Source organism: Cataglyphis hispanica, chromosome 8, assembly GCF_021464435.1.
Source record: "Cataglyphis hispanica isolate Lineage 1 chromosome 8, ULB_Chis1_1.0, whole genome shotgun sequence".
Taxonomy (NCBI): domain Eukaryota; kingdom Metazoa; phylum Arthropoda; class Insecta; order Hymenoptera; family Formicidae; genus Cataglyphis; species Cataglyphis hispanica.
In genome coordinates this window covers 3,327,526-3,347,517 of record NC_065961.1, presented here as the reverse complement: position 1 = coordinate 3,347,517, position 19,992 = coordinate 3,327,526, and the positions used below count along the sequence as shown (strand labels likewise).

The 19,992-nt window shown below is 31.8% G+C and overlaps 2 protein-coding genes across 2 annotated transcripts; one reads left to right on the top strand and one right to left on the bottom strand.

Moving 5' to 3' along the window:
• On the top strand, positions 1–3,437 carry LOC126851286 (sorting nexin-4-like). The gene is made up of 10 exons (XM_050595050.1): positions 1–218; positions 766–872; positions 1,079–1,295; positions 1,379–1,484; positions 1,585–1,694; positions 1,756–1,893; positions 2,078–2,288; positions 2,379–2,511; positions 2,600–2,714; positions 2,804–3,437. Exons 1-10 carry the CDS (start codon positions 138–140, stop codon positions 2,852–2,854), a joined length of 1,269 nt encoding a protein of 422 aa, XP_050451007.1. The 5' UTR covers positions 1–137; the 3' UTR covers positions 2,855–3,437.
• A 1,778-nt stretch (positions 3,438–5,215) lies between these two features.
• LOC126851281 (pyrokinin-1 receptor-like) lies at positions 5,216–19,047 on the bottom strand. The gene is made up of 3 exons (XM_050595043.1): positions 16,968–19,047; positions 7,360–7,586; positions 5,216–6,982 (listed from the first exon to the last, which is right to left on the bottom strand). Exons 1-3 carry the CDS (start codon positions 17,779–17,781, stop codon positions 6,362–6,364), a joined length of 1,662 nt encoding a protein of 553 aa, XP_050451000.1. The 5' UTR covers positions 17,782–19,047; the 3' UTR covers positions 5,216–6,361.
• Between the last annotated feature and the right edge of the window lie 945 nt (positions 19,048–19,992).

Genomic DNA, 19,992 nt, shown 5'->3' with positions numbered 1-19,992 from the left:
CCGACCTGCCAGTGTCGATACAGCAGCGGTGGTCGCTGGTCGGCCTCGAGCGACCCAGACGTTATGTGAAGAATTAAATTGGAGTCCTGCTGGCTTTGGCTGGGTCCGTAGGTAGTTGCACGAATCTTATAGAAATCATGGAAGAAGTCTTTCAAAACGGCAACTATCAGAGGGAGGCTAACGCCAACAACATGATCGCCGTAGAGACGCGGAAAGAGGTAAAGAGAGTTCCGGAGCTTGTTTTCCACATTCGCCTGGCAAATCGATACACATAGTGCTTCGCCTTTCCAAAGTCGTGTCGTGTCTCGTGCTCGTTGTAGAATCATCGTATAATTCCAGAATTTCAAGAAAAATAAGTGCTTTTAGATTAGACAAAGAGATATTAGTTTGATTAATTAATTTTTTAATTAAATTGAGGATTTTTTTAATTAAAACAAATGTATGTCACGCAGTGATCATGAGAGTACTGCGCAGCGTTTCTCAATCGGTGTCACTGACTTGCCTCATGTCCGTGTATACACACATATACATATATACATATATACATGCATAAATTCATACATACATCCGTACATATTTTCTCAATTCTCTCGTATATCTCTATACGTTCTTGCTATGAGTACAATTGTTGCCTATCAATGTTTGTGTACTATCATATCTCCAAGCCGCGGCATCCTACACGAGTGATGACGGAAAAATAAGCAGTGTCTTTCAAATCTACATAACTATTTGGAGAAATTGAATTTATATTATAATATATTGTAGGACTGCTTGTTAGACCATATGGAGATCTCAATAGTAGAAGCTGAAAAAAGAGCAAATAAGGCGCTTAATCTAAGAGAATTCTATACGGTATATCTCATTGAAACTAAGTGAGTAAAGAAATATAAATAATAAAATATAAAATATAATAATGAAATATAAAAATATAAATTGCATATACACATTTTATTTTAAAAATTACGATTATATATAATAATATTTATAGTATTTAGATATTTATATATTTAATACATAATATTTGAGCACATTGTATGCGCTCGAATATTGTTATTACATTTTATTTTTTTTTTTGTAGAGTTACTGATCCAGATTTTAAAAACGCGCTAACTAGAATAAGCTCATTATGGCGCCGATATACCGAATTTGAATTGCTTCGCGCTTATTTGGAAATTTCTTATCCTTACATTGTATTACCGCCGTTACCGGAGAAGAAAGTTCTTTATGCGTGGCAAAAAGTGACGACTGATACATTCGATCCCGACTTTGTCGATCGTAGAAGAGCAGGTCTTGAAGTACGTTTTTGATCTGTATTTTCAACGATAATAATATAGTAAAAATATTAGATAAATCTAAAAAAAAAAAAAATTTTGCATAGAATTTTCTTATAAGAGTGGCGTCACATCCTATTCTCTCGCGCGATGAACATTTTATGGGATTTCTCCAGCAGAAGGATGGTTGGAGAGAGAGTGTTAAAGAAACAGGTATTTTATTGCTACGAGTTATGCAGATTAATCAGTGGATCTCTTATATTAAATTATTATATCTAATTACATTTATTATTTAGTATTTATTTTTGGATAGGGTATCTGCAAATTGCAGAATCGAAATTGAAAGCGCTTAGTGTAGCAGTACGATTAAGGAAACCGGACAAACGGTTCGAAACTATAAAAAATTATGGAATCGAGCTGCAGGTATGCACTGTAAATTAAAGTAATTTATTATTTCACGCAATAACATTGTACTATCTTATAGAATAATTTGTGCAATCTTCTGCGAGTGCGTGCACGCCTCGTAGAAAAACAACATAATCTATATAAGTTGCACGCAAATTATGGACGCGTCTTCAGCGAATGGAGTGCGATAGAGAGAGAGATGGGCGATGGATTGCAGGTATTTTTCGTTGTTATAGAAATAATTTAAACATTGTGTCGATAATCGAAGAAATCTCGATTTTAGTCATTAACGTTGCGACTATAACAGTACTATAACAGTAATGCGACTTGATAAATGAAAAGAAAACACCCAGTATAAATATAAAAATTTCAAAACACCGCATTACAGCCTATTTTCTTAGAAATCAGGACACTACTTGGACTCATTAGCGGCAACGATAGATACCACTCTCGAGGAGGAAGAGCTCATAGCCGATCAGCTGAAGGAGTGGCTGTTTGGTGCTTCGGCATTGCAGGCTGTAGTTAGACGCAGGGAAGCCCTGCAACTTGCGAAGGACGAGGCACACGATGCCTTGACCGCCACGTTCGAACAAAAAGAGAAAGTTATGCAAGGTATTGGAGAATGCTTGTGTGTTCGATGTAACATTAGAATTTTATTATTTTTTTTTTTATTTTTTTTTTTTTACGAAAATAAATTTCAAGGTAAAGCCGGTCTGATGTCGCGCTTATTCGGCTCCGTGGATACGGAGGAAGTTCGCGAGCTGAAAATTCTTCAGTTGGAACAGCGAATCGCGCAGCACGATGAAGCTGTAAAACAAGTGGATGAAGATCTAAAGTAAGAGACAGAGCTCCTGATGAGCAGCATCCTGTTCGATATTCATCCATAAATGTGTAATTTTAATAAATTACTGATCTCTCCGCAGGTCCTTCTCTATCAAAGCCATGATGGATATCGAGAGATTCCAGCATCAGAAAGTCGTCGATCTGAAAGAGACTTTGGCAGCTTACTGTGTCTTGCAATTTAAATTAGCTAGGAAGGTTGATATTAAAATCAATAATACTCTTTACACTTGTTTCACCCGACGCACTTGCATTTAGGACGATTTCATTATTTCTTTTATTGACAGGGTCTTCAAGCTTGGCAGCACATCAAAGGTTGTCTCGAAAGTATGCCGTAAATGTGTTTATGATGAAGCAGACTGTCACAGAACAATAATCGTTTCCGCGTCTTTTGCGATACACATTCCTGTATTTGTAAGTTTACTCATGTCCTACGCTTATTATCATATCGATGTATATGATGATTATTATTTAATGTTTTAAACTTACGTATAGAGGATATTATGTATGTATGTAATTCATGTTGGATATACATAAATATGTCGCAATACCTTAAATATTTATATGTATTTAATACACCGCTTACGTGCGGGCACGATTAATCATTACAATCAATGATGCGCGAAAAAGAGATCGTATTTAATTGAGTACATAAAACCAAAACGCGATACGAAAATTCCTCGCATCTTATCAAACTTGCTATATACAAATGATCGTAATGTTGATGTAATTTTTTATACACTTTCTTTCTCTCTCCGTTATAAAATAAGCACTTTGAATAATTACATATTTTCGCTATTAAATCCGATTTAATCTTTTCATGCAGAATTATATTCATTTTTAAATAAATGTGTATAATATATGTATTTGTATTATCGAAAATTAATATGCATTATCAATACAAATTAATTGTATTTATTACTACTAATAGTATTTATTACATATATTTTCAGTATTATTATTATTATCAGATATTGACGTTTATTACATCTTTTTCAATTGTTTATAATTTATTAGTAGATAATGTCATATTATCGTATCGTATATGACCTGTGTCATATAATATACATATATCTAGTAATCTTTCTTTGGAATTTTAAACATAAGTATTTTGTATATTATTTTCTATCATATTAATATGCACAGATAAGTGTATAATTATTTCTTCCTATTGCATTTAAATACTCGAAAAAATGTACAATTTATATACTTACTTTGTATTTATTTTCTGTACAAGCATGATTATATATTGTTAAGTATTATATATTTTTATACATAAATTTAGCTTTATGTTATCAGCAAATAATTAAATATATATAGTTCTATCTGTATTTTTTCTTATTAACAGGTATACACACATATATGATACATTCTCTTCTTATTTTCTTCCCAAAAAATTTTTTGGGGAAGTAACTTTTTTTTGTTAAGTATGATAGAAATTCGATTTTTTGTTTTTATTATTTTCTGTGCAGAAACATATGTATTTTGTAATTTTTAAATATTCCATAGGGATAATAAAAATACATTCTATAGAATAAATTTTCCATTTACGTAAATTGCTTCATATTTATTTTCTTTACAGGCTCGATATTATGTTATATTCTAAATAGTTTATTAGACATATATCTGACTTTATATTCTGAGCAGATAATAAAATATTATATATATATATATATATATATATATATATATATATATATATATGATTCAATTTATATCTATATCAATTTGTACACGTGCTTACTCTAGTACTTACTCTATTTCATTTTTTAAAGTAAAAAATGTTATTTTTTATTTTTTTTTTTTTTGTTACATGTGACAGAAATCCACATGTATGCTCGTTGAAAATTAAAAAATACTACTTTAATTTTACAGAAAAGAAAACATTACAGAAAATTAATTTAATGCTTGTTATTATGGATATTTTCATATATTTCTATTAATCAGATTATTTTTATCATTTTTTAATTTAATGTAGCAAAGCATGTGTATTGTATATTTTTAAAATATCGCAAAAATAATAAAGAGATTTATCGTGGAATATATTTTCTATCGTTTACATGCGGTTCTAAAAAATTATTCCCTGTCAACTCAAATATAAAACTACGCATCTGTCAAAATATTAAAGGTAATTATATCTTAGGCGCAAACTCCCGAAATAATTTTCAAGGGCACGAATACAAAAATATATATGATTCGAAATATGGTTGCGTTATTTATGAAATTATATATAGATAGCTGCGTTATGATGTGCAAAATATAGAAACGCAGTCAAATTATTTTTACCGAGCAGGATGTAATTCACAGCCACTTTAATAGGAGAAAAGATAATGAAAAAGCAGAAAATTTAAGACACAGATGTTTGTCTGTGTGTATAATTGTTAAAAATATTAATACTTGAAGTGTACATGCACTTGCCAACAAGAATAAATAAAGGACATGCGATTAAAATTATTAAAAAAGACGATAGAGAATTTATTACAGTTAATTATTTACATTTATGTCATTCACATAACAAATATCACATTGTCAAAATTCAATCGACATAAAGAGAGCCATAATATCTTACACCAAATTATACATTACAAGATTATATTCTATACAATTACATAAAGTTGTCAATGCAACTATTTTTAAAGATTTTAATCTGTAATGGATTCGATATATAGTACGTTCCAATGATCAGAGATCAAGAGAAATAGCTTTATATACATTTATTTTTTATAAGATTGAATGTACAAGTAGGAGCATGATTTTATTTCAAAATCAATTCGTACGATTTATCGTACGCGATGTCAAGAACATCCACATCAGATGCATTCATAAAACACTTGACACGTATATTAATTGTTGATGCCTCATGAGATGCGCGTATTATGCATAGTACATGTGTTTCAAGTAATCGTTAATGATTCAGATTGCTATGTACAATATAATGCGTTCATGTTTGATGATAATTATTGATTATTTTGACATTATTATATATATATATTTATTGACATTTGCGTATTTAGCAAAATATTTGGCACTTTGTCATTTGTTTCAGAAGCAGAGAATAAACGACGATGAGATCAAATAAAATTTTATTAATTTAGTTTTATATTTTTTATAGAGAGCTTTTTGTAAATTTTTTAAATTCAATATTTTGATGTTCAATATTTCAATTATTAGAAGCACTCTGATATCGAAAATACGAGAATTCAAAAACAAAATAAACAGGATGATATATAACATGTTTATATCATCCTGTAGTATGTACGTATATATCATTCATGCTCTAATAGATTGAAGTAATATAAATGAAAATGTTTGATGATCAATATTTTTGATGATGAAACATATTTGACAATAGTACATTCCGGGATGATCTCTAAGTTGTCGAGATTGCAGTGTACAATTTGATTTATTACTACGTCACTACAATATAAGACCGCAATATTCGTGACATGTTTATCATTTTGATTCTCTGAATTTATTTGTTGGATGCCAACATCCAGCGACAAAACTTGCTTGACAAATGCGGATATATCACCGCGTCAAATTTTATGGCTTTTCTTCTGAAAATTTTCTCTGCGCTCATTGAATGTTTGTTAGAACTTTTCTTTAAATTAATCATGAGAATCGGAGCTATAAACATTACTCTTGTTTCAGTCTTTTACATTAGTAAAGAAAGTTCTCAAAACCACGACCTTGGGGGAACTTTCAAGTCATTATTCTGGTCGTACTATGTCACATTATCTTTCTTCAGGTAACGATTCTTAACGATGTCGCATCATCCACGGAAAATGCAGATCAAAAATATCAGTCTTCTCAAAAATTTTGAATCTTACAAGAACATTCGCTTTTCAGACAGGTCGTTGCTCATTGTTATCGCGGATGTTCCACATAGTCATTGGGAGTTCTTCGCGAGGATTCCTGGATTCTTCGAACACCTCGGTTGATCCACGAGAAAATTTGAAAACTTTAAAGCCAGGCAGCCATTTTAGAAATCTTGACCATTTTTTTCCCGAACCTCTTATATTGGAAACGTGTACGCTTTTGTATATCGTTCTCTTCGTCCACGATGCGTCCTGATTTCTGCGGATTGATCGATTCTTGCCACGTTTGCCTTCCTTGTGATGCTCGTTATAGGGCGGCCGCAAATTGTTATTGTTCCTCGTCTCTTTAGCATGTTGCTTTCGCACAGAATTCGTTCTGGTGGACTCTGTCAAATTTTCTGCATTATTCATCGGTTGCCTTTGACTGTCTTCCACAGAATTTCCTGAACCTTCCATACTGTCCGCTATTATACCAGATCCTTCACCAGATCCTCCTCCAGATCTTCCTCCAGATGCTCCACCGGTCCCTACTGTCCTGGAACCATAAGCACCAATGGTCCTTGGTTGAGATCGCGACAGGCTTGAATATGAGCGTTGCTCATGGCGTGCTGGCAATCCAGCAAGTCTGCAACTTTTCGATAGCGTCTCCTGAAACGGTTTGAATTATTAATTTATGACAAGTAAGATGTATTGTGTAAAAACAGACAAAATTTATGTACATGTATAGTGAGGCAGTAATAATTTAAGAAAAGCATATTTATTATAAAGATATAAATTTGAAAAATATTTTTTTGAATTATTGAATCTGTTATTTTTTTTTTCTACAATGCTGCAATATATTTTTTCTTATACTTATAATATTTTTTAAAAAGGTATTTTCTTAATTTTTATTTAAATTTTAAATGTGTATGTATTGTTGTATTATTAATTTTAATTCCTTGTGATAAATGTGATATAACTTTGATAAAATTATCAATTCAAATAATTTTCAGATAGCATCTATAAATTTATTTTAAGTTTCTCACCGTAAACGCTTTGCGGAATTTGTTCGACATAATGTTGTAAAGGATCGGGTTGATCGTCGTGGATACGTAATAGAGAACGCCCGATATATAAGTCATTAAGAGGTTGAGGAACTCCATCCGCGGACCGTTCGATGTGATATGATCCTCCGTATTAGTCCCATATATGGCGATTAATCGTTGTACATGAAACGGGGCCCAACAAATGAAGAACGCTATCACTACCGCGACTGCAACAATACAAACGTAAATGCTTGTATAATTTACTCCAATTAGATGGAATTATTATTGTTTGACTATTTGTTGTACATCATTGTACCAAATGTATGCGTCAGTATTATTACCTATCTCCTTTTATAGCAAATTATTATTCGCAATGGAGAGATTAATCTTTCTTTAGAGGCTTATAATAGTGAGTAAGGGCTTAATGAACTACCCGAGCTCTACTCATCGCCTGGATGCTTTTAACTCTGGTTACTCAAATCTCTCGGGGATTTAAATAAAGAGACGTAATAGTACCAGATAATGTTTAAATATTCAAAATATTAATATTACAGAGTCATTAAATAGTCTCTTTTGGATCATACCTTTTTTGTTTCTAATAAATTATTTTTTAATCTTTTTCCTTGATTTTATTACACTTGAATAGTTCAATCAATCATATATATATATATATATGCATACACACACAATGATAGGTTGATGGAATGTAAATACCGGTGAGTAATGAATAATATAATATTATATATAATATTATAATATTATAATAAATAATTTTTACTACATGACGTCAAAGAGCGGAGATTAATGATTCATTGAATCAAATGTCACGGTTACAAATAATAAAAACGTTCTGTATGTTTAAAAATTTTGTTAATTTTTAATAAAAGATGGAAGTGGATGACTAATAAGTCAGAAAAATTTAATTTGCGAATAAATTTGATTCGAATAAATTCAATTATGTTTACAAGATGGGAAATTTTTTTTATAAGACAGTTTCACGACGTCCCAAGCATAATTAATATTGTTTGTATCAATAGAGATCTATCGAATTAATGTAATTATGAAAAGAATTGCGTTAAATTCGATATTTTATGATTTTATATCAAAATTAATACGATAAAGTGGATGTTATATGTACTTTAAATTTTTGTTTAATTACATTGTTATTAAAACATGTTAAGAAAAATTGGTACATTTCATTAATAACATATAAATTTTCATACAGCATAATTTGTTGGCTTTTTTGACAAACTATACTATGTTGGATTATTTTTTAATTAAATTTTTCAAAAGGGAAGAATTTATGAACGCGTATCAATAAAAATGATTGATTTTTTTGTCAATCATTTTTGATTATTTCTACATTGACATTTATTCATGCCATTCATATGAGACGTACTGTTTTATTTCATTAAATTATATGATAATTATTTACATATTTTACAATGTCCGAACAAATATTCGCAAAGAAAATATTATGTTGTTTGTAAAATAATCGTATATTTCGCTCGCAACATAATTTGCAATTTGTGTCGATTTGTTCTCTGAAGCCGGTTATCGTTCTTTGCATTATTAATTGTAGTACATAATGGAATAAAATATTGAGCAAATGACGCCAAACATTTGTCACATCTCCTAAGTACTAAATTATATAAGTACTAAATTATATAATACGTACTTGCTTTGTCATAATTAATATGACTTATTAGAAATAATATCATTAAATACCAACATATATATTCTGATGTAACTCTCAAGATTGATTGTATAATGAAAAAATTTTTTGTCTATTGAAATTGAGACTCATCATATGTTTTTGAAAAACATCTAATAAGAGTATTGGCAAATAAATATCTATTGTAATTTCTGAGTATTTTCCTTTGAAGAGATGCTTAAATATGATTATTTCCTATCAAATGTAATTATATCTTTAAATCTGCTTGTTTGATTGTCCATTATTTAATACAAATATAATTATAAATAATAGAGCTATCATAGTATTATATAAACTTGCAATATAAATTTTTTCTTCCCTTTTATATAGATTATACAAATTATTATGCAAATGTGTAAACTTTGTTTATATATATATATATATATATATATATATATATATATATATATATATATATATGTGTGTGTGTATTTAATTGTTCTCTTTTTTGCCTTTTAAATTATTGTTTATTTTACATGACATATTAAAGAAAGCTGTAGTTGATATTTTATAATTTATATCTTTGTATTTTTTTATCACTCTTCAAATTTAACTTGGTTTCTATTATATATATATATATATAATGGTAGCCTTTAGTAACAAAAGTGTGATGAATAATGGATGTAATGATCTGATAAATTTCATATATCTTGACACGGTAATATCAATCAAAAGGCAGAAAGAGAGAGATATCCCGTGACACAATCGATTCTCGATTTTATCTGCTCGCATGCTTTTCATCAGGAGAAAAGAAAAGCAGTGTCGCAGGAGATGTGACAAATGTTTGGCGTCGTTTGCTCAATATTTTACCCCATTATGATTAATGCGCTTGTTTTGATTGAATCGATTATGCCTGATCTAGGATTTAATATACGATCTTATATTAGTAAACAGTGTTAAAATTCGCGGAAAGTTTAAAGCTTGTGACTAATAGCATCGGGGAAATCCATCGCAGGGAAACACATGTGTTGAACGGCAAAGCTTATTAAACTTGTACGAGCTGAGTTTGCTTTGTCAACATGATACGAATGCTTTGAGGGACACTTGAGCATAAGTGCGCAATGCCCTTTGCAAGCTCACCTACTTTGCAGCTTGCTGCAAGTTCTATGTAAATATCAAAAATTTGATTACCTCCTCGTTGGAAATAATATTTTATAATGCGATTGCACAATGAACATTAATTCATAGCGTATAAGAAGAACAATTTGCCGCGAATAACGAAATTCGCTTATGATTCATTCTCATATGCGTGAACTTATTATGCAAACATAAAAGGAAGTAGATAATGATCAAGGTCTGATAAAGAACGGCAAGATATTTTATAAACATAGCGTGAAATTGATTGGCGATATTTCCCAAAGAAACTGGTTTGTTTTTTCTTTCTTCGCTGCGTCACGTGCAATATTCCGAAGTCGAATATATAAAATACGACACTCGTAAAATTCATGATGCAAACTGATTCAGTCATAAAATTAAATACATAATTTTAAACATGATGTAAAATTTTGTTTAATATATTATTATATTTTTTAAAGCTGTAAGAGAAGAGAGAAAGAATGATATATTAAATTACGCGATTTAAATTACAGTTTCATTAAAAATTTTGAGAAAATTTAATTATTCGCTATTACAATATATTTAGTGTAAAAATAATAATATGTATTTGACATGATTAGTGAAATTTTGCGGAAATCATCGCATCATCAATTATTTAAATGCAAAGAGCCGCTGATGATCGCGTCAATGGTACGATGTATAATACGAATATGTAAATACTAAATAACTTGTACTGTCATGTATTATATTATATTTTTAATATAATTGTTAATTATTAAATTATTATAATGAAGCGATGATAATGAAATGATTTGTTTGACTTGATAAATTTATTGAAGATGTTGACGCGTATTTCTTTTTTTTTTTCCATTTTAATAGACAACTAATTTATCGAGGTTTCAATAGTTACTAAAGTTAATTATACTTAATAATATATATTTTCTCGCTGACGTTATTTAAGGATATAATATTACATTATCTCGGGCGCGCATTTGTCATTGCAAATAATAACAAGTTGACGGATTGATCATCATAAGCAAACGTGTTCTTTATTACGTTCAATATCTACGCCACATACGACGGATAATAAAAAAAAAATACCGCTGGAAAATCCATAATAACTGTCATAAGAGACCTATTTATCCGGAAAAAAACTTGGAGAAAGATGGCGGAAGATTTGTCAGAACATAATCCATATATTTTCTTTTTGGATTTCTCCTCCAACTAATTTAGGGCTGTCGTAATATCACTTCCGTATTTTGCTTTCATCTGGAAGAGATTGATCAGGAATAAAGAACAAATTGCGATATTTTCGCAATCTTTTGTTTCTTGAGATTCCGATTTTTTTTCTTTCCACCTCGTGTAAATATCATCATAATAATTTTGTGCGTTCAAAATACAAAAATTTGAATTTTATTAAGAATGCATGTATACGGCAAAGTTTGATAAAGATTAGCATAAATATCAAATAAAACGTCGAAATAAAAATTATTCGTATAAATGCATTCAAAAATAAAAAAATATAATATGTGTTTTCAAGAATATGTTTTTTATTTATATAACACGATATTATTTTCTTTATATGTAGTTACGTTTATACAGTCTCATCTACTTTTTTTTCAATTAAGAATTCAAATTACAAGAATTAAGCATCTTTTTTTTGATTAACGATTTTGAGAGACAATTCATCTGATGGTAATCATGCGTGAAATGTTTGATCGAATCACCGAAATTAAACGTTTCTCACGGCTATACGTGAGATATCTTGGAAAAACATCCACGATTGAAGATATCCTCCCTACCATTTTCAGAGCCGATAATAATTCTTTTCTTTTGCGACGATCTTCCGCAATTCATCCTTCTCGCTAATACCAGAAATGGACGATGATTTATCCCGAAGAAAGATTCGCTTTTCTTTAGACGACATCCCCCCGTATTTTCCAACTGAAAATGATCGGTAGCATGTTACATTGAGCGGGACGCACATTGAATATTCAAAAGCGCAATATTCAGCAAAGCCCGAAAAATATTCCACATCTTTGACATCAACGTTGACGATGTGTTTTATATATCGGCTTCTATTTCCTACAACGTATATTTCCACATCTCGATCTCGTTTTAATAAAAAAATGTAAATGTTAATAAAATTGTGTTGTAAGCATTAAAAAATATGTCTTAAGTATTAATTTATACAAAGAACAAAAAGAAAAACGTTTTCTTCCTCGACGGAATCATTAATAATTTTTTTATATCTCTGTTATCGAGAACACATAATAATATTTACTATTGAGAATTGAATAGTCTCGTTGCAATAATTAATCCAAGTCTATCAATAAAAATAAATAAATCAATCAATATGATGAGCAATACGTATCCGCTCAGCAGAATGAGTTTGCCATTATATTGTCAGATCTAATGTTCACATTATGATTAGAATGTGAGACGTTTGACTTTGTGTATCTAGTTGTAAAAGAATTTTATTAACCAGACGTACCATCGTATCAGACATTACCGGTGTTTGTTTTTCATAGATTACTAAGCATAAAAGATACATATGGTTCTCGTCTTCTTGCATCATTTTAAACATGCTGATCATAAACGTCAGATTTTAGATCGTACATTAAAAGGTACAAGTATCATATAAACACGGCAATATGTGCGACTCTTTTATGCAACTGTCGATATGTTGGTAATTCTTTAGTCAAGCTTAAATCAACTTTAAAAACTTTAAGAACTTAATTAAAAATCTACAAATGATAGCTTTCCGCACTCGGTAGGGAAGGATCGTAAAGACATCTTAGATTAAAATCGTGTACGTGCGCGCGAACTCTCACCGAGTTCGTTAACAAACTAATTACATCTTATCGCGCGATCAAGGAACTTTGAGCACATTTATCATCCTAATGCTTGTTTTTGTAGATATTATAAATTATTATAGAAAATATTCTCTCTCTCAAATATATATAATAAAATTAATCTCTAGTGTAATACTACGTTTTAATTCCTATCGATTATTCTTAATTATTATATATAAATTTATTTGTATATTTTATAATATATAAATTTATATATAAAAATATTATATAAGAAAATAAATAAAAATAACTGAGAGATTTCGATTTCCACATTGACAGTATCGGTGTATTTTCAGCGATTTTGATAGAATTGTATTCTTCAAGTAACTTTGATAAAATTTCAGAGAGGAGGGAAAGTTGAAGATAAAACAAACAAGACGAGAAAACGATCCGTATTTCTGTGTTCTTATTTTATATATAATTTTTCTGAATGTTTGTGAACTCTAGAGGACGATCGATCGATATTTAATTAGATTTCATTTAAGTGTTCTAATTAAATTTTCGTTTACTACAATCGTTTACTTCTTATCAGACTCTTTGAAAGGAGTTCTCATGATAAGCGATGGAATAAAAAAAGTTAATTGAGAGCGTGAAACTTTCGATGTTGTATCAATAAAATGTAATTTCTTTCTCGCAGTATGTGTCTTTACTCGATGATTGACATGTCTGTCGAATAATATTTTATCAGTTACGATCAAATGATAATTTGTGAATATAGGACATTATACATATATATATATATATATATATATATATATATATATATATATATTACGCTCCCCTTACGTTATCTCTTTAATGAAAAGGTTATATGTTCAAGGATCAATATGCAGTTGATATGACTAATGCATTTATGTATTATTAATTATCGTATTACAAATATATTATCTCAAATAAATTTTTTTATACATGTATAAAATATGCATTTATTATAATCGAAGATAAAAGATACTAGACATGAATTATTAACAAGCAGCAGATTTTTATAAAATCTTTACAGAAAATCATTTCTTTGAATTAATATAATCGCGAAATTTTTCATGAACTTGTTGAAAATCACAAAATATTTCACTCGTAATATCTCGTTCATATTTTTCTCAGAGCACGTATGTTTTACGGGAGTAAATCCAGCGATTATTTTTAATTTTCTATAGGGTATCGTCAGTGGCTGACGCGATTTCTCAAAGAATCATCGGCTCACATTACAGCAAAGAAGAATTAAATTCAATTTTCTGCCCATATACATGTACGACATACGTCGCGTGTTTCATGTTACTCGCGTTTGATTGCACAGCCATTCGTCATGTTGATTGCTTTATTTATTCGAATTTGATGTGTAAAAGTTGAGATGATTAAAGGACACTCAAGGCAATATTAAAGCGACGCTGTCATTGCATATATACGCGTGACAGCTATTAGTCTAAATGGAATTTTCCAACAATTTAAACTTTGCTGGAATATTAAATTAAATACTTTTCCACAGACACAATCGGATTACGCTCCACGAGCAGAAGAACTTGTAAGGAGTTGAGAACAATATTTAAAACATGGAAAGAATAAGAAAAATTCAATCATATCTGTGCGACAACTGGTAATGGGACTGACATCAGATGAACCTAAAGTCGCATTACGATTCTAATTTGACACTTCATATTATGTCGCCATGCGTTTGAAATAAGTTATGCGGAAATAAATGTATCTCGAGACGCAGTCTATTTGGTGAAATGTTCCATATTTGTTTACTCGCTTTGAAGATGCCTCAAAGCATCGTACTGGGTTCGGTGGAGTGTGAACTTTAAGCTCTCCAGGTCGCTCACGGTGGCGCCTTGCGGCCGTAAAATCACTGTGTCGCGGGATCTACGCGAGGAATATTGCTCTATGAATGTTAATTTCCTGTTACATGGTAACAAAGATATCAAGTATATGAAATTTAAATTTTAATTTAAAATTTATTTGTAGGTGCAATGAGAAAGAAAGAGAAAGAGAGAGAGAGAGAAAGGACAGATAGGAGCAAGAGGTGGCAAAAACTCTAATTCCTCCGATAAAAAAATAATATTATTGCATATTAAATTAATATATTTCTAAATATGAACAAATAGTATTTAGAGAGAAAAAGTTATTGATACAGTTACATGAGCGGCAGACAAATAGATCTCTCGGTGACGTGAAAACACGAGAACGGCGCCGTCATTCTTTCAAAGACATATTACGTACGAATCCTAGCATTGCGGACGAAACGATTTGTACTAAATTTTGAAATAAGTGAGGGTAAATACCAGCATTTATTTAGCCATTAAAGCTACAACATGTGTAATATAAGTTTAGATGTATACGAAATAATATTCATGCTGAATTATACTAACGGAATCATAGGAATAAACATAAAAAAAGACCCTTATTAACGATCAAACAGTTATCATTTATTTTCAAACTTCGGTTCTGCTAAGCGAATAATTTTGATGAAATGTAAAATTATAGGGCAGTCGAGCATTCAATAAAAATGTATCGACTGATGTAAAAATAACATGACACCATCGATTCTTCTTTTGAGTTTACACATTCGATATATAGAGATAAACTTCGTCTACACGCTCGGAGAAGTAATACAAAGTACACAAAACTGTAATATATGCAGATGCATTTGTGTATCATGCAAAATAAGTGCGGGCGATGTTTGTTCAACTATGGTACAACTCATTGTAATGAAACGATCATCCCCGCGAACGATATCTTTTTTCTTTTTTTTTTTTTACATATGCGTGATTTTTACGCGCGCAATTCACGTAATGAATTTTTCGATTTTTGCGGAATTGCGAAAATAATAATTGAAAACGGAGAACGAATGGTTATTTTTTTTTTATCGATTTCAGTTAACGCGTTGATGACCGTGGGACAAAACTAAATTCATTTACAGATATTTTGCGTCGCAAAATTAAAGTCCTAGCCAACTAATTAGAAATTTCGATACGCAACTCGCATATAAATTTCGTCTCAAGCCGAATTAATTAGTCGAACGTAGACTACGGTACTGCATGTGTAATATTATGATATAAAACTGATAATGTCTCATTTTACATAATTGCCACGTTGCATGAAAAGTGAATATTCGCGGCATATCTTTAATATTAATCGTGCGGTATTTGTGTATCAACTTTGAACAATTCGTGGCAAAGTTTAATGTCTGACCTGAGATTTTTAATGGAAATTTTGAGACGGTAAAAGGTGGGCATGCATATTTAAAACTCTTAATTAAACTCGCATAAGTGAACAGTTTCTCTTGTCAAGTTCTTGATGGTGATATATATCCATGCATATAATACTATATCTTGTGTAGTTTATTTCGAAAAACTTATTTAATGACGGCAAACCGGTATTTTTTTAAGTGAATCTTTAGGCAATCTTTGGTTTCAAATATAGAATTCTTACTGTCTTGCAAGAATATTTTGACTTCTTTAGCAAATATTCAAATTTTGCTTTTATTGATTAATTTTAATGATAAACTATAGTTTATTTTTGAGCTATCACGAGCAGTTAATCGCTTTTATTATGGCATATTAACATTTATCATGAGATAGTTAAGCAAATTTAAGACTCTATTATATATAATAGAGTCCGCGTTCTATAATTACGGATAGCTAAGCGCTGAACAACAACACGATATTAATTTGCGATTTGCTGAATCGTTAAGTGTATTTATATCTAAAAACGAGATCATTTATGCAATGATTTCATTATCTATCAAATGGCATGCAAGCTATCAATGATTTGCTCGTATCCTTATTAAACTACGCAGTCGAATATTGCGTGTTGTCGATCCGTTCTCTAATCCATTTCACTCAACAAAACAAGCGTTTATCTCAATCGCAGCTGAGGCTCAATCCGAGCCGATAATTGAATTTGACCAAATAAATAAATAGTTTATTATCGTTGCAAATTAAAAATTACGCCGTAAACAAAAAGAGATACCTGACGTGGAAACTCACATAGCATCTTCAACACCCTCCTGGACGATCTCCCAGGATGCCTGCAATTTCGCATCGACTCGCTTCTGCCCGGGACAGTCATGTTGGACTTCCTGAGCTTGAGGCCGATGAGCGCGTAAAGAAACGTGATGAGGCACATCGGCAAGACGAAAAACACGAACGTGGACAGTTCGAATGAGTGATCGATGATGATCCTCTTGACGGTGCACATGACCATGTCGGGATGGTGGTTGTGCTGGACCACGCCGAATTGCAAGGCCTGCGGTAGCGCGCACGCCAGGGCCATCAGCCATATCATGAGGATCTGCTTGATGACGCGTGACAAATTTGACAGAGTCTGCGAGAGAAACGGATGGCAGATGGCCACGTATCTCTCGATGGTGAAGGCGGTGATGGTGAGCACGGACGCGTTCACCGATGTCTCCGAGGCGAGGCCGCGTATCACGCAGAAATCCTCGCCGAAGATGTACGGGTATTTATACCAGACCAGATACATCTCCGCCGGCAGACCCGATACGAGTAGCAACAGGTCGGACATGGCCAGACTAAAGAGATAATAGTTGGTTGCGGTGTGCATGGACTTGTTGCGCGCAATTACGATGCACGTGCTAACGTTGCCGATGATGCCCGTGAGAAAGATCTGCGCGTAGATTATGGTCACTGGTATCACCACATATAGAGAATCCCGATATGGACCGACGGAGAAATCGAACGTGTCGTTAAATATATATTGCTCCGATAACGCCAAGCTGTCATTGCAGCTGGCTGTTGTGTAAGTGCCGTTTGAAAAGTTGGACGATAACATGGGGGCCATCGTGATCCCAATTATATGATGCGCACGAAAATATCTCTGTTCTTTGACATTTTCGGATGCGAACTTTCTTTCCCGACAGTTTGCGACGAAATTGGTGCGAACTTTTTTCGTCTTTTTCGTCGACGGCTAGTTGGTCTCATACGTAGTAGATAAATGGAATTTTTATTGGTTTCATGCGTTAGATTTTATCACTTCTTCTTTTTCTTTTCTTAGTGATAAAGGTTCTTAAGTTTTCCTCTATTCTCTCCTTTCTTTAGCTGGAAGGATACATTAGTCTCTCACAAATAACAAGAGTAAAAGAGACTCGATTCCTGTTTGTCAATTCCTGAATCAATCCTCAAACAGAGGGAAATTACATATAAATTTCTCTTATATGTCAAAGTTATTAGATTCCCTGGATCTCGCGTCTTTCGAAAGTTTGTTTTTCGACTGATAACACACGTTATCACTTATTTCATTATTGAAACGTATTTAAGCCGGAGGTCGCAGCTTCACGTAACTCGTTCGAAAACAGACAGCAAAGTTTTTTATTAAATATTACTTCTACTATTTAACTTTTGCCTCGACGAAGCTTTTAGTCAGACTTGTCATGCGTGCGCGCGATCACTGGGTGGTAGTCACTAGAGGATAATTTCGCTTGTATCTTCAGGGTGTTTGTTTTCCTCGGGCTGGGAGGGGGAGTTCGTTCACACTCTCGAGGAGCGAATAGTCTACCTGCCGCTACGGACGCCGGTCGAATCACGACTGCCGACGCCGCGACGCGCTGAAGGATGCCGGCCGTTCCTCCGGCAAGTTCAGCGCTGGCGCGCCGATGCGATACCTTTAGATCACTCGAGAATCGGCAGGCTTCCTCGTTTTTAGGTATATTTTCTTTCGATAATGCGCGAACAACGGCGAGCTCTCTATATTTTTTTTACAACTGTTCGTATAGCGCCGCGGATCGGCCACGCTCGTTTTTTCTTTTACGGTGACGTTTATTTGCGGCCGAAATATTGTATGAGTTTGCGACGCCATCGCACATCATCCCGGATTAGATTATATTTATATATTTATTTAGTGGCTGACAAGTAAGTGTCCGCTCTCGCCACTTCGACGTTCTCATTTTTTTTTTTTTTTTTATAAAACTTGTCTTTACCTTCTTATCACGCTATGCATTTATATCTCTATGATTTAGCTCTAGAAGAGAGAAATATCAAACTAAAAATAAATATGCAAATATGTTAATTTTAAATTTTAGTTTCAACAAGAAAATATCTTTTCTTGGAAGGTTGAGAGTTTAAAGAGCAAATGATTTTACATATTTTTATACTACAGCAGTAAACCTCTTGAGTGAGAACGTAATTAATCTGTCATTTAGAAGTGTTAACTTACTGATAATTAAACTTGAAATATCAATAATTCCTATGGGAATTATTATTGAGAGTAATCTTTGCTAGAAAAGTATAATTTTCTTGCCTCAACGATTAATTTGATTCCCTGATTTTAGAGTTTTGCTTTTGCAAACCAAGAAAGATTAACGAGTTCACACAAGTACCTTTCATATTATATTTATGATTTATATTATATATTTTTTTCTATTTTAATTTTTCCAATTTTTTATATTTTTTGTAATTTATTAAGTAATTAATTAAAAGTTTTCTTCACTTTTTCATGAAACATTTTGATATATATTATAATTTTATTGTATATGTATACTTTTGGACATATATTTAATTATAGGAAAATACAAAAACCGCTGCAAGCATAAAAATAAAGCTCGAGTTTAATCATATTTTTGAAAATGTATAGAAAGAGGCGAGACAAGCAATTGTCTAATGACAAAACAAGGTAAATGGAATTATTTACAATTGCATAAAATTTATGTGGACGCGTCGCGTGCGTCTCGTTGTAATTTAAAACCGCATAAACTCAATAGAAATTTAAATTGCGAGAGGCGATATTAATGCGTAAAGCGTTTATTTTGCGCGCAAAATTTAATTATCTGCATTTCATCAAGCTGATATTTAAAGGGGAACGTGTTTTAAACTATTTCACGCACGTTGAAAAAACGCAATCAACGCGAAATTGCTCGTTAAGCGGATCACGCATTTGTCACCCCTACACGAATAATAAGTAATTAATTTAATTCTCTCTTAAATTAATTTGCGAATATTAGATTATCGAACTTGTTATTACGCGTCGGAATAGACTATCATCCTTCGCACTTGTCTC

What these genes read in the sequence shown, in the direction of transcription:
- LOC126851286 (XM_050595050.1), top strand. Translation starts at nt 138, where the DNA reads ATGGAAGAAGTCTTTCAAAACGGCAACTATCAGAGGGAGGCTAACGCC. An exon ending in CCGTAGAGACGCGGAAAGAG is followed by an intron (nt 219 to 765) that starts GTAAAGAGAGTT and finishes AATATATTGTAG; the next exon opens with GACTGCTTGTTAGACCATAT. An exon ending in AAAAGAGAAAGTTATGCAAG is followed by an intron (nt 2,289 to 2,378) that starts GTATTGGAGAAT and finishes ATAAATTTCAAG; the next exon opens with GTAAAGCCGGTCTGATGTCG.
- LOC126851281 (XM_050595043.1), bottom strand. Translation starts at nt 17,781, where the DNA reads ATGGCCCCCATGTTATCGTCCAACTTTTCAAACGGCACTTACACAACA. An exon ending in GAGGGTGTTGAAGATGCTAT is followed by an intron (nt 7,587 to 16,967) that starts GTGAGTTTCCAC and finishes GTATTGTTGCAG; the next exon opens with TCGCGGTAGTGATAGCGTTC. An exon ending in AATTCCGCAAAGCGTTTACG is followed by an intron (nt 6,983 to 7,359) that starts GTGAGAAACTTA and finishes AAACCGTTTCAG; the next exon opens with GAGACGCTATCGAAAAGTTG.